Source organism: Microtus pennsylvanicus, chromosome 10 (genome assembly GCF_037038515.1).
Source record: "Microtus pennsylvanicus isolate mMicPen1 chromosome 10, mMicPen1.hap1, whole genome shotgun sequence".
Lineage (NCBI taxonomy): Eukaryota > Metazoa > Chordata > Mammalia > Rodentia > Cricetidae > Microtus > Microtus pennsylvanicus.
In genome coordinates this window covers 68374289-68387251 of record NC_134588.1, presented here as the reverse complement: position 1 = coordinate 68387251, position 12963 = coordinate 68374289, and the positions used below count along the sequence as shown (strand labels likewise).

The window sequence follows — 12963 nt, the reverse complement described above, 5'->3', positions numbered from 1 at the left end:
ACATACTTTATAGATTAAGAGTTTGATAGTTTCATCAAGGCAGAAATGAAAATTTTGGAAAACAGCTTATAATAGCCTAATCAGTTCCATGCTACTGAGAAGCAGCCGTGGTGGGCAGGAAAGACAGAATTCTCCTGCTCTCTGCGTCTCGATTCCCCTAGGGTATCAGTCACGATAGCTTAGGCTCACTCGTCATGAGCTTATCATCAAAATGGTCTGCCGAGTACTGGCATGATCTTTGGGACTGGAGAATCCCTGCAGTCAGGCTCTGGAACTGCCACCCTGCCACTAACTTGGCCCCTCCTTCCTTAAGTGGGCCCTGGGCATGCGGGTTTGGGATCTCAGAAGCAAGTAGAGAGGCAGCAAAGCCGGGGAGAGAAGAGGGAAGAGGGTGAGCTGACAGGTTCACATTAGCTTGCAGGAAGGCATGACTGGGGTCAACTCTGAGTTACCTGGTCTTGCTCTTGATCCTAGGCCACCAATGAAGTCTCTGGAAACAGAATGAGATAGGGGCCATTAGGAAAGTTTCACTTCGTGACAAACAGTTATTGAAAGTTGTGTTGTATTCAGTAAAGAGAGAAATCAACATTTTGAAATCAGGATGGACTTTCAACTGTAAAGCAGAAGCACCCTGTTCTGCCAGGGTGGTTTGTGATGCGTGAACCCTGGAGATGAGCAAGAGCATAAAGCTCAGCATCCTGAATGGCTCTTCTGTTGCTTCTGTAACCATTATAATCAAAGCAGTGATGATTGTGTGTGTGTGTGTGTGTGTGCGTGTACGTGTGTGTACATGTATGTGTGTGTATGTATATGTATGTGTGTGTGTGCACATGAGTATATGTATGTTATGGGTGGGTGGCTGTGCACGCATGTGTGTGTGTGTGTGTGTGTGTGTGTGCGTGCATGTGTGTGTGAAAGGGTCTTATGTAGCTCAGACTAGTCTCAAACCTGCTACATAGCTAAACCCTGCCTGGCTGTGATTTTTGTATTAAAAACACTATTAACTTTTTATGTGTGACCTGTCCTTCAGATGAAAAGCAAAAATAAAAGCTATCCACTACTTCTATGAGAGAAAATGAGTTTTACACTGTAACAATCACATTTTCATATGGTTTCCAGTGCTATTAACATTCGTCCTCCATGCCTCAAAATTCTAGATTGCCCAATCATTTTAAAAGTTGGTCCCAGAGTCTTCTGGTCTGTAGGGGTAACCTTCACCTCCATTGGTGATACTGGTGAACAACGCTCCTCTTACTCTTCCCACTGAAAGGCAGGACCTATTTCTTAGGAGTTTACTTAAGCCTATTTCTTAGGAGTTTACTTCACATGATGGCATGCAAGCCAACAGGTACATACTGAATGACAGGGAGGTGCATGGTGGGAGTCTGCTCGACAACCCGGGATATGATGACTTCTCTCGCTAACTCGTGGACAGTTGGCTTGCCCCAACCTTTTTATTTCATCATGTGATTGTTGTTGTTGCCAGGCAGCTCATATCTAAGACATGGAGCTTAACAAGGTTGGCAAGCACTTACCAACCAATCTAGTTTAAATGCTTGAAAAATCCCCAAACTCTGTGCCACAAGTGACTTCTTTCTTCACTCCTTCCCACCTTTTACCACCACTTGAAGTGGGATTCCCCTCTGTGTGCTGTGATTACCATTAATAAATAAAGAAACTGCTTTGGAACTATAGCAAGACAGAACTTAGGTAGGCAGGGAAAGCTAGGCTGAATGCTGGAAGAAAGCATGGCAGGATCAGAGAGAAGCCACGGAGCTGCAGGAGACAGACCCTGGAAACTTTAGCAGGTAAGCCATAGCCTCATGGCAATACACAGATTAATAGAAGTGGGTTAAATTAATATGTAAGAGTTAGCCAATAAGAAGCTATAGCTAATGGGCCAAGCAGTGATTTAATGAATACAGTTTCTGTGTGGTTATTTCGGGACTAAGCAGCCGGGAACCAACAAGAGGCTCCTCCAGCAATCACTGATGTAAAACTTCAGAGGTAGGCACATTTGTAAAAAGTAAAAAGAAAAGGGTGAGATTAATTTTATATTTTTCACCAAATATATCCCAAATACCAACATTTAAAAATGAAATAGTGTTTTATATTGTTTTAAAATAATGTCAGACTAAACATTTGATAGCTCAGCTGCACTAGCCACATTTTTGACTGCTTAGGTCAACACATGTGCCCAGCTATCTCCATATTAAGCTCTCCTGACTTTTCTACAGAAGCCATTGGTCACGACCCCCTACCCACAGCATTAGTCCAGCCACAGAGCTGCCGGCTCTGACATCTCATAGCCCTCATTGCCTTAAAGGTAAGTTAAAACACAACTTCTGGAAAGGCTAACATGCAAACTGAGTTAATGTGTCATTTTTATTGTCGAAAAGTCCTTTATTTCAAACATTCTTATAAAATAGTTGGGGATACATGACATGGATCCCCAACTGCGCTTAGCTGCTTCAGCTTATGTGCACTCTGTCCAGTTCTATATGCTTAGGAAGCTTTAAGGTAGAGGCTGGAAAGATGGATCAGTGGTTAAGAGCGCATACTTCCCTGCAGAGGACCCAACTTAGGTTCCCAGCACCCATATGGGGAAACTTACACCACCTATAACTCCAAGCTCCAGGGGATTCAACACCCTCTGCTGGCTTCGGTGGTCATGCATATTTAACAGATACATGTACATACACACACTTATTTAAAAATAAAATAAGCATTGGAGAATGTTAGTAGAAAACATCACACACCACACACACACACACACACACACACACACACACACACACACATTCTTCTTGTGGAGGCCCTGTGCTAGACACCAGTAGGGGAAAGAAACCACCTTCACAGTCTTGGAGCTTCTGAGGTTGCTTTTTCTGCAGCGGAAAACCCATTTTTTCTGAAGACAAGCCATTAGCCACAAGGATGGACAGCCATTCGTAACTTCAAAATAGCATAGATCCACTACAAACAGAAGCCGCCCTTTTTCCTGGGCAATTGCTGGGCCTACAGGCAAACAGATGGTAGAAAAGATGCATGCCTGAGGGAATTCCAGACGGTGGCACACGGAATGCTTATGACCTATGGGGAGCTGTGATGCTGGATGCCGGCATTCCCACGCTAGCTCAGGCTGGCCACAGGATGATTTATCACAGGGAGAAATTTCAGACATACTTCCTGGTGAGAAGACAGCATATCGGAGATGCTACCTCAGAAGCTGAAAGTACTCTAAAGGTCATGGCTCTAGCTGTCCTCGGATGCAGCATGACCTGGTGGACACAGCTTGTAAGCCCAAAGAGACTGACATGGTATGGTGTCAGCCTAGATCTCCAGCCACAGCAGTCAGTGGGAAGGCAGAGGGTGCAGCTCAACTCTGCGGTTTCTAAAATAGATTTTACTCTGCATTGGTGAAAGCACAGTGTGAATTGGTTTGGTAATTACTTTGTCAGAAAAGCGTGAATTACTTGGATAATTATTTTGTCATTAAAGCCCTGGCCATGAAAGAGATAATGCCCTACAATTCTCTCTCAAAGAAATCCTTTAAATACATCATATGAAATGGGAAGCTTGGCTCACAATACTAAGAACATGTCATTTGAGGTTACTGCAGCCATGACATACAAGGTAACTAGAATCTTCTGACATTCATGACCACGACAGCCATGATGGGGGAACTGAGGGAGGTTGGGCTTCTTGTGCCTAGTCAAGTTGTTCATCCGTGGCAATGTGAATGAACAGAGTTGGTACCTTGGTCAGGAGTTGGTGCTAGGTTCCTGACCTTCCCTTCAGACTGTATTGATGGCTGAGAGCAAACAAGTAACCATCTTAGAATTGCCATAGAAAAAGGAGGGTGCTTCCCAGTGGCACAGTACGGCTTTTTGCTGTCGTGTTGCTAGGAAGATTGCTGGATCGTGACCCTAGCAGACAGGCCAGGTGGATTCTGGTGAGCAGTGATCACACATACATATTCAATAGAAGCAAAATGAGACTCAGATTATGAATGAGAAATGGAAGCAGAATGGGAGCAAGCAAATAGTGAGATGGCTCTTAGGAAGGAAGGATTGTGGGTTCTGAGGCAATGTGAGGGTCCTTCCGGTCCCATCTGTGATGCCGGATGATCAGAAACCTCTGCAGCCATCTCCCTCTCCAAGTATTGGAGTCAGAAACACACCCTCTAGTAAAACTATGCTCACAAAGACGGTATTCACTGCAGGATTCTCTGACACTGCAAACATCCGATGTTTCCGAGCAGCCAGCCAGCTACACCCTGTTGCCTTGGCAACAGAAGGCAAGTAGGCATGGAGAAATCTTGTTGCCTAAGCAACAGAATTTAAAAAAAAAAGTGATCCTTAAACTACAAGCTACACTATAAATTAATTCAAGGAGGTGAATAAGATTTCCGTCCTTTACAGTAAGAAACTCGGAAATTGCCGTGAGATAAAGCATTAATTTTCTAATGAACAAGCATCTGTGGATCAGTACTGTATGCAACACACTGTACCGGAGAGTAAAGGAAACACCACATACTGTTCAGCCTGAGCCTGGCATACAAAAATAACTGACCATCCCATGAGCAGATGGATGCTCTTATTTTTTTGAGATGGGGTTTTCGATATATTGTCCAGTGTATTGGCTGAATTTGTGTGTCAACTTGACTCAAGAGTCTTCAGAGGCAGGCGGATCTCTGTGAGTTCAAGACCAGCCTGGTCTACAGAGCTAGTTCCAGGACAGGCTCCAAAGCCACAGAGAAACCCTGTCTCGAAAAACCAAAAAAAAAAAAAAAATACTAAAAAGAGTCTTCAGAGAGGAAGGCGCCTCGGTTGAGGAAACGCCTCCTTGAAATCCAGCTGGAAGGCATTTTCTCAATTAGTGATCTATAGGGGAGGGCCCAGCTCATGGTGGGTGGTGCCATCCCTGTGCTGGAGGTCCCGGGTTCTGTAAGAAAGCAGGGTGAGCAAGCCAGAGAAAGCAAGCCAGAAAGCAGCACCCCTCCGTGGCCTCTGCATCAGCTCCTGTCTCCAGGATCCTGTCCTGTTTGAGCTCCTGTCGTGGCTGCCTTTAGTTATGAACAGCAATGTGGAAGTGTAAGCGGAATAACCTCTTTCCTCCCCAACTTGCTCGTAGGTCATGGCGTTTCATTGCAACAATAGAAGCCTTAACTCAGAGACCAGGTTGGTCTTGAACTCATGGTTTCCATGGGTCTTCCTGCTTCTGTCTGAGGTGATCAAATATGAGAATGTCTTGTCTATGCTTTCTCTCTGTTATGTTAGCCACAGCCACACCTGGATTTGCAATTCCAAAAGCTATGCTTAGGGCAGACACGTGTGTCGCTGTGGCATCAGCTTAGCCCAGACCAAGATGCTTTCTGAAGAAATACCCAGGATCCCCTCGTCACCATGACACTAGCTCATGGTGGATACAGAAAAGCCAAAACCTCTACAGGGCTGACTTTTCCTCTTATTTTCAGCTCTAGTGTGCAGTGTCTTGATCTTCTTGTATGTTTAAATTTATCATTTGATTTCTACATATTTTATTAATTCATATTTCACATTAATACACCAAAAAGTCAAGGAAAATCCTAAACAAATTAAAGAAGAAAAACTTCAGTTTTATTTAATGCCTTGCAAATAACTAGAAATTATGCTATAAAGTGTCTCACTTTAATTCAGAGAAGCCGTTAGAGTCACCTGGAGAAAAGCAAAGAACGCTTTCCCTTTCTTTCCTTCTGTTTTGTACAAAGTGCAGGCTGTTCGCTGTCCTTGTCCCCGACTGCCCTGTGTCAGGTCACACACTCTACACCGTGAATGCCTGCAGTGAAGACAGCCTGTCTTCTGTGTCACTGTGCTTCTCGGTGGCTTGTCACACAGCATGTCCCGCCCATGTGACACAGCTACAGAAAGGGGCCTTGAGGTCGGTCTTCAGCCGTCTCGGAGCACAGTTTGAGAAGCAGCAGCCTCAGAGTCCTGGCTGCTTGTCGTGGTCACAGACTCAGAACTATGTGGTAGGCAGTACTCCACGGCATCTCTGCTTCTGGTTTAACATCTATGGGCTAACTCTATTTTAGATACTATGTTACAAAAATATTTAACTCATTTCTAGATTTAAAGAAAAATCCCCTCACCTTGGGAGAAGGTTGGAGGGGAGGGGAGAGGCAGGGAGGGGAGCAGAGAAAAATGTAGAGTACAATAAAAATTGATAATAAATAAATAAATTCCCTCAAGATTTCAAATATGTAACATGCTTTTTGTTATTTCCGAAGGGTGGATGCAAATAGAACTATTACAAATGAGGAAAATTCCCATAGATCCTTCTGGAAATCAAGGCTAGAATTATTTGGCGCTTTCAAGATGTCTGAATTTATCTGGTAGAAACTTCCATTTTTATGTAAAACCCTCTTAACATACATCCATAGTTGTATGTGAGAATTTGCTGGCATGGCCACTTGAGTGTGCTTCAGCATTAAGGATGCTGGCTTCTGCTGTCTGCTCCTCTTCCCCAGCCCTCTCCTGGTTGCCTCTGGATGAGAGTTTTCGAAATCTAGGCCATCCTCTGTGCAGTGGCCTAGAATATCTTCTCATAAACACGCCCCTCCTCTCTATTTGACGATCTTAATTGTACGGTCCTCTCTTTACAGACAGAAATCCAGGGATGTGCCCCTCCCCCACACTTCTCTGGTGCCATTTCCTTCCTATTAATCACCATTGATTGTGTCCTCCCTGTAGGCTGCCTCTCTGTAGGCACACCCCAACGTTGTGTTGATGATGCCAGGAGGCTCTTTCCCATCCGTTAACTGTCCCGGCCACTCCTCACATTCCGCAGCTCTTCCTGCCTCTAGATCTCCAAGATTACTACAGCCAGCCTTTGAGGTTTCAGCCATCCTCACCAGGTGACACAGAGGCAACTGATGTCCCCTAATAATTTCCCCTTTCTCTTAAAAGTGTGCGTGTGTGCGTGTGTGTGTGTGTGTGTGTGTATGTGTGTGTGTGTGCATCATCTTTTTAAGATGGACGTGGTTGTATAAAGGAGTTCTGTCAAATATGTCTGTGTAGAAGTCTGGGCTGGATTTTTAGAAGGACGGGTGTGTCCCCAATCCCCTTCCCTCCTTTTGCCCAATTTGCCATGGGGTTGAGTCTCATACCCATGTTTGAAGAACACAGGGCCTCAGGTGACCTCACTGAGCATGGCTAGTCCATTGCCTTGGCCCAGGTTATGCTCAAAAAGACGAGCTGTTTGGCTGTTACAGAACTAGAAAAAGGCAGACACACAGGGGTCCAGGCTGAAGCTTAGCACTCTCCAGCATGTTAAACTGCTAAGGCTCTGGGGAAGAACAGTTTCTATGTCCAGTGACTTCTGCCAGTCATGGAGTAACTTAGCCCCAAGTGGCTCAGCTTCTGCCTTAGACTAAAACCACTTCCAGGTACACTGTGCCTCAAAACAGACATACCTGGCCTGTGAGTGCCTTTCTCTTCCTGAAGCACTGAAACTTCTCTTTAAAATGCCTAAAACAAGAAAACAGAAATAACTGTAAGTTATGGCTCCAGAAACTGTGGCTTTCATTGTTGTCACACAGTGTCTTGGCTTGTTTCCTGGGCTGGAGAGGGAGTCCAGGTCCAGTGTGTTCTGGGACCAGCGCTCAGCCCGCAGGCTGTGTCGCGCCTTTAGCAACCCTTTTCTGAGCTGCTGAGGCTCTATTATCTTGGCAGTCACCCTTCACTGTAACTACCATTTTTCTTCCTCAAAGTATTAGCTCAAATAGAATGTTAAAAATTACTACGCACTTGGTCGGTTTGTTCTTCCACAGGGAAGATGATAAACAACCATTTGCTACTAAATACACCAGCATGTTGGTGTCATTTCAGCCTCAAGCCTTTGTGCAGACATCTCCACGCCAGGGTTTTCTCTCTCCTCTGCCTCCCCACCACCCATCTCCAGCATTGTGGCTAGGGATAAACACCACCATCCTCATCACCGACTAATGACATGCTTCTAGAATTCTGCTACGCATTTACATGCACGAAGCATTTCTCCTGCACGGTGTCCATCATTCTCCAACTACAAATCAAGGCACTTTGTTTCTCTAGAACACGAGAGCAAAGAATCAGCCATGGTGATTGTTCCTGAAAATCTGCAAGGTCTAGTCAGTGTCTGGATGGAGCCATTGGGTATAGAAAAGGCAAGTGACGTGGCTAAATCCTTGTCGCTCCCCCGTGTATCTTTGGCAAAGCTGTTTTCTCTCTTATCTCCTGGGGTTTTCACAGCATAATCACTGAGCAGACAAAATTATTTATACTTCATTTATTTTAAATTCCTTCTAGTTAGCAAATTTAAATCCAGTTAACATACTCTTCTGTGAGATTTATCTTTTTCTCCATTTCTTACTGAACATTTCTTTCAGCTGCACGTCTGCCAAGTTGATTTGATCGTATTTTTCCTTACAGTCTTTAAATTCTGCCTAGATATAGCATCTTCTTTTCTTTCCTGTTCCTCAATATATTTTTAAAATTTTTGTTATTATTTCAATCTAAGTCTAATATTGGGCTGGATTTATACATCAATGTTTTTCATAGTTTTTCATAGTCCTAAACATTTAAGGTACTTATTTTAGTTGGATGCGATAAACATACAATTGTGGTGCTTGGTTTTACTCATTAACTTGATGTATTCTAGGGTCCCCTGGGAAGGGAATGTCAGTGAAGACTGCCTTAGATCAGGTTGGCCTGTGGGCAGGCTTGTGAGGGGTTTTCTTAATTGGGATAACTGGGGTGGGCAGCACCATTCCCTGGATTTGGTCCTGGATGTACGAGTATAGAAAATGGTCGAAACACAAGAAGCATGCGGGTCTTCACCTTGTTCTGCTCTCATCTGTGAGTATTCTAAGTTCTTGCCTCCTTGCTCCCAGCTGCAATGGATGATACCCCAGAACTGGGAGCTAAAAAAAAACAAATAAAACTTCCTCCCCTAAGTGGCTTCTGCTGGTGTTTAATCACAATGACAGAAATAGAACTGAGATAATGAGTGTGAATAAGATTTCACGAAAGTTTATTACTCCATGGCTAATTCCTCCCACAATCCCTAGTCCCACTAACCCACAGACTTCATTCCTAATGGCTGTCTGCACCCTAGTCATTTAGCTCCTCAGTGACAACTGCCTTCGGTCCTAACAATGAAAATGCACCCCTTGCCTGGTGTCTATCCAGGCAAGTCTATCTGACTATCTTCAAGAGTGCCGCCTCGAGACAGCAGCCACAGACTCCGTTTACCCAGTTCCCACGTTCCCCGTTCCCAGTGATGAACTTGTCCGGCGAGCTTACTGAATGTAGACTCCTTTAGAGGGCTGGAACTGGAGCTGCTACAGTTGTCCAAGATGTCCAGCTCGTCGTCCAGCTCAGAATACACATCTGCACACAGAGACGAGGGGGGTGAGCCTGGAAACGGAAGGACCCCAGGCCATTCCCGCCCTCCCCTCGCACACCTGCCGACTTGCCTTTCTCCACCCCTTCCAGGTGGAAGGCGTCCTCGGACAGTGCCTCCTCGCAGGGCCTGTCCTCCTCCTTCCCACACTGCATGGTGGCGGCGTGGAAGCCCTCGCCGGGCAGCTCTGCACTCTCAGAGAGCTCACTCTTCAGGCTGGCTGCCCCGCTGCTGCTGCTGCTCAGGCTTGCCTTCTCGAAGGTTTCCTGGAAAGAGAATTTTAAGCCGTCAGCACCTCATCCTCTCCTTTCTCCTCAGGACACAGCACTTGTTGCAATGCCCATGTAAGTGTCTAAGATGCCATTGCAAACACTTGATGCAGAAGGGACACCAGTAATTCCACCCAGGCAGCCACCACTGGACCCGTTTAATCCGTACACACCAAGAAGTAAATCTAAAATCAACCATCTGACAAGAGGCACTGGTGCCCACACTAAAGGCCTGTGACAACCGGTGACCTCACTATGTCTCTAAGGAACAGAACCCAGATGCCAATCTATCAGAAATTTCTCTCCTTTGAGTCTCTTCCCAAATATTTGCAGTGGTAGCCTGCTCAGCCCCATACCAGTTAAGAAAGAATTTCTCCAAGGAACGTGAATATCGGACAAAGCCAGACCGTGAGGAAGAACCAGCAAATACCCCCTACAAGATAAGGGATCACAGTGAGGAGGACTCTGTCACTCAAGGCCCCAGTCACTCTGCTTCCCTCTTGCAGAACTAGACACACGCTGCTCCAGAATATCCCGAGAGGATGAAAATCTGTGAGACCACACCCAAGTCATTCATCTGGCCCAGGCCTCAATATTCTGTAACGCTGTGTAATAAACCGTATGTAACATGTTTCTCGGGTTCAACAAAAATAAAAATGTTTAAGGGCACCAAAGGCTGGCAGTTTGGGGTTGTCAAAGCAGAAGACACTGAAGAAAGAACTTCCCAAATAATTCACAATACCAGAGACATACACCAGAGTGGAGAGGGGCTTAGGCTGCATGGCTGAAGACCGCTAGCAGAGCAAGGTTAGGGACCAGGGGCCCTAAGGGGGAAGCTATAAACGAGGATGGCTCCAGGCAAAAGAGCGAGAAGGACAAATGCTGTGATGGACGGACAGACAGACGGACGGACGGATGGACAGACGTTGGAGAGAGAAGCCCTCGAGTGACCCGGCAGGCTCTGTTCTCCTAAGCCCATCCCCCCTTCTTTAATAAGATGCTCACTGTGGAACAAGCCTTCTTGGGAGGCTGGTATGCATTTGCCCATTTATTTTCACAGATTTTCTTCCAACTCAAGCAGCCCTAAGGGGCTCCAGGAACATGTTGCCCAGAATCCAGGGGAGGCACAATTTAAAGGTGAAGAAAATTTAAGATCTCTTGGTACATGAGTCAATAAATCCATGACAGCATTCATGTGCATATGTCTTCTAAGCAGAACATGTGGGCACTGCAAACTGCCTGTCCAGTTTCCCCGGGGATCTTTTCCGTATTCCTTCCTAGGGGTTACCAACTTTCATTTCGTTGGAGTTAATAGGCAGCTAAAGAAAGACACTTTTAATTTGATTTTCTGTAACTAGTCTTCTATCCAATGTCCAGTCTGCTCTGAGGAACCTGGGTTAATTCCTCCATCTTGGGTCTTGCCTGCTGGTCTAACTTAGACAGGGATCTTTAGAATAGTCTCTGCAGAGTCAAATTGCTGCCTAGAAACTTGATGCAAAAGTGATTTCTGACATCTCTGGTCTGCCCATATCTAGTTCCTATACGTATTATTCAAAACCCAGTATTTTACTCAACATTTTCTGTGCTGGCCTCTTTTTCCTCCTGAACAAATACACAGCATTGGGCTTCTTCTAAGTTTCCTCAGCTGCTTTCAGTAGAAACTTCCCTTTTGGCTTTGTGCCATGTCAGTTTAAATGAGCTGTCATCTTCTACTGTATGGCAAGGCCACACTTGGCATTTGAATCCCTTCTAAGGACTCTACCCAATTATGTGCCAATGCTAAAGAGGTTTGTGGGTGTAGATGAGGGACAACGTTCTTGCCTAGCATTTCCGAGGCACCGGGTCCCATCTATAACTCCGTAAGACACACTGAGATGTTTTCTTCTCTCATCAATACATTATATGTGAGTATCTGCAAGACTTTCAGCAATGGTTTCATCTGTGTTAAGAACGGGCATGGATAACAAACCATAACTGGAAAATTTAAAGTCAGTGAGCGGCTCAGCAGGCAAAGGCTTTGGCAAGCCTGATGACCTGACTTCAGTCCCTGGATTCCGCCAGGTGGAGGGAGAGAAGGGGCTCTCACAAGCTGCCCTCTGACCTCCACACGCGGGCGTGGCATGTGCATATGTGCACACCATTTTAAAAGAGACTTTGCTTTGAGCAACAGAAGATTAGAGGGAGGCCTTAAGTTCTGAGTCAGGTGACTCCAGACTTAATGAGGATTGGCTAGTTCGGGAGTAGCTGGACTATAAACCAGTCACTTAGAGTTAACAGAATTGTGTCTATGAATCCCGATGAAAGAGAATGTCCAGTATTAGAGGGATGCCCTTTCGGAACCTACATAAGCTGGAAGATATGGTAAGAAGGAAGACTTATTTTGATTTAAAAATCTGTTGCTATATTGATCTGAAGCTTCATGTGTATCTCTTTGTATCTATTCTTTCTCCCTCACTTCAGAATACACAGCCCCTGTTGGGGCAAATGTTGTGTCAGGAGAGTAGAATGGTCTTCAAAAGAAATAATAAATGCTCCATAAATTTGGCTGAATAAGTGAAATTAAAGATGGAGCAAAAATATTGGAAAGCTATGCCCAATGTTACAATAAAGCTTAAAAACAAAATCTGCACTAGGATCTTTTATAGAAACTTACAAACCCATTCTAAGGCAGTCAGAAGGTGGTTTCTGTCCAGGCAACAGACGAGAAGCCATCATCTCCAAGAGTCAAGTTTTTAAAAAGGAAGGAAGAAAAGGCAAAACACCAATAGAAAAATAAAAGAAAGAGCTACAGAAAATTTTTAAAAAAAGGGTTAACTAGGATCCCCACAATAAAGTAGCGGTTCTCCCCAGCTGCCCATAGTTGCTGACACTGAGCTGGGTCCAGCCGTAAACTCTTGAGGACACTGGAGGAAGAAGCTGACAAAAAAAAAACTAGAAAATGGAAAAATGCTTTATGCTCATAGATGAACAGTATTAACATTGTGGAGAAGGCAATATTAATTAATGAAAAATAGTGTATAGATTCAACTCAATCTCCACCAAAATTTCAATGGCATTCTTCACTGTACTAGAAAAAAAAAATCCAAGAATCCATTTGGAAACTGAAGGACCATGAAAAGACAAAGCCATTACAGGCAAAAAATGAAAGTAGTAGTGGAGGTATCACAGTGCCTGACTTTAAATTATATTACATAAGTATAAAGACCAAAACAGCATGGGACTGCTAGAAGAATAGACAAGCAGACTAAAAGACTGGACCAGAGGAGCCAGGAAT

General features: G+C 44.7%; 1 protein-coding gene across 2 annotated transcripts in view; it reads right to left on the bottom strand.

Annotated features, from left to right (window-relative positions):
- Positions 1–12963, bottom strand: part of Nek10 (NIMA related kinase 10) — a 178869-nt gene that overhangs the window by 31507 nt on the left and 134399 nt on the right. For both annotated transcript variants that reach the window (XM_075988619.1, XM_075988621.1), the window contains 4 exons: positions 9494–9686; positions 9321–9407; positions 7454–7508; positions 453–490 (listed from right to left, as the gene is read on the bottom strand). In XM_075988619.1, coding sequence (XP_075844734.1) covers positions 453–490; positions 7454–7508; positions 9321–9407; positions 9494–9686 — 373 coding nt within the window. The remainder of the gene's footprint in view (positions 1–452; positions 491–7453; positions 7509–9320; positions 9408–9493; positions 9687–12963) is intronic.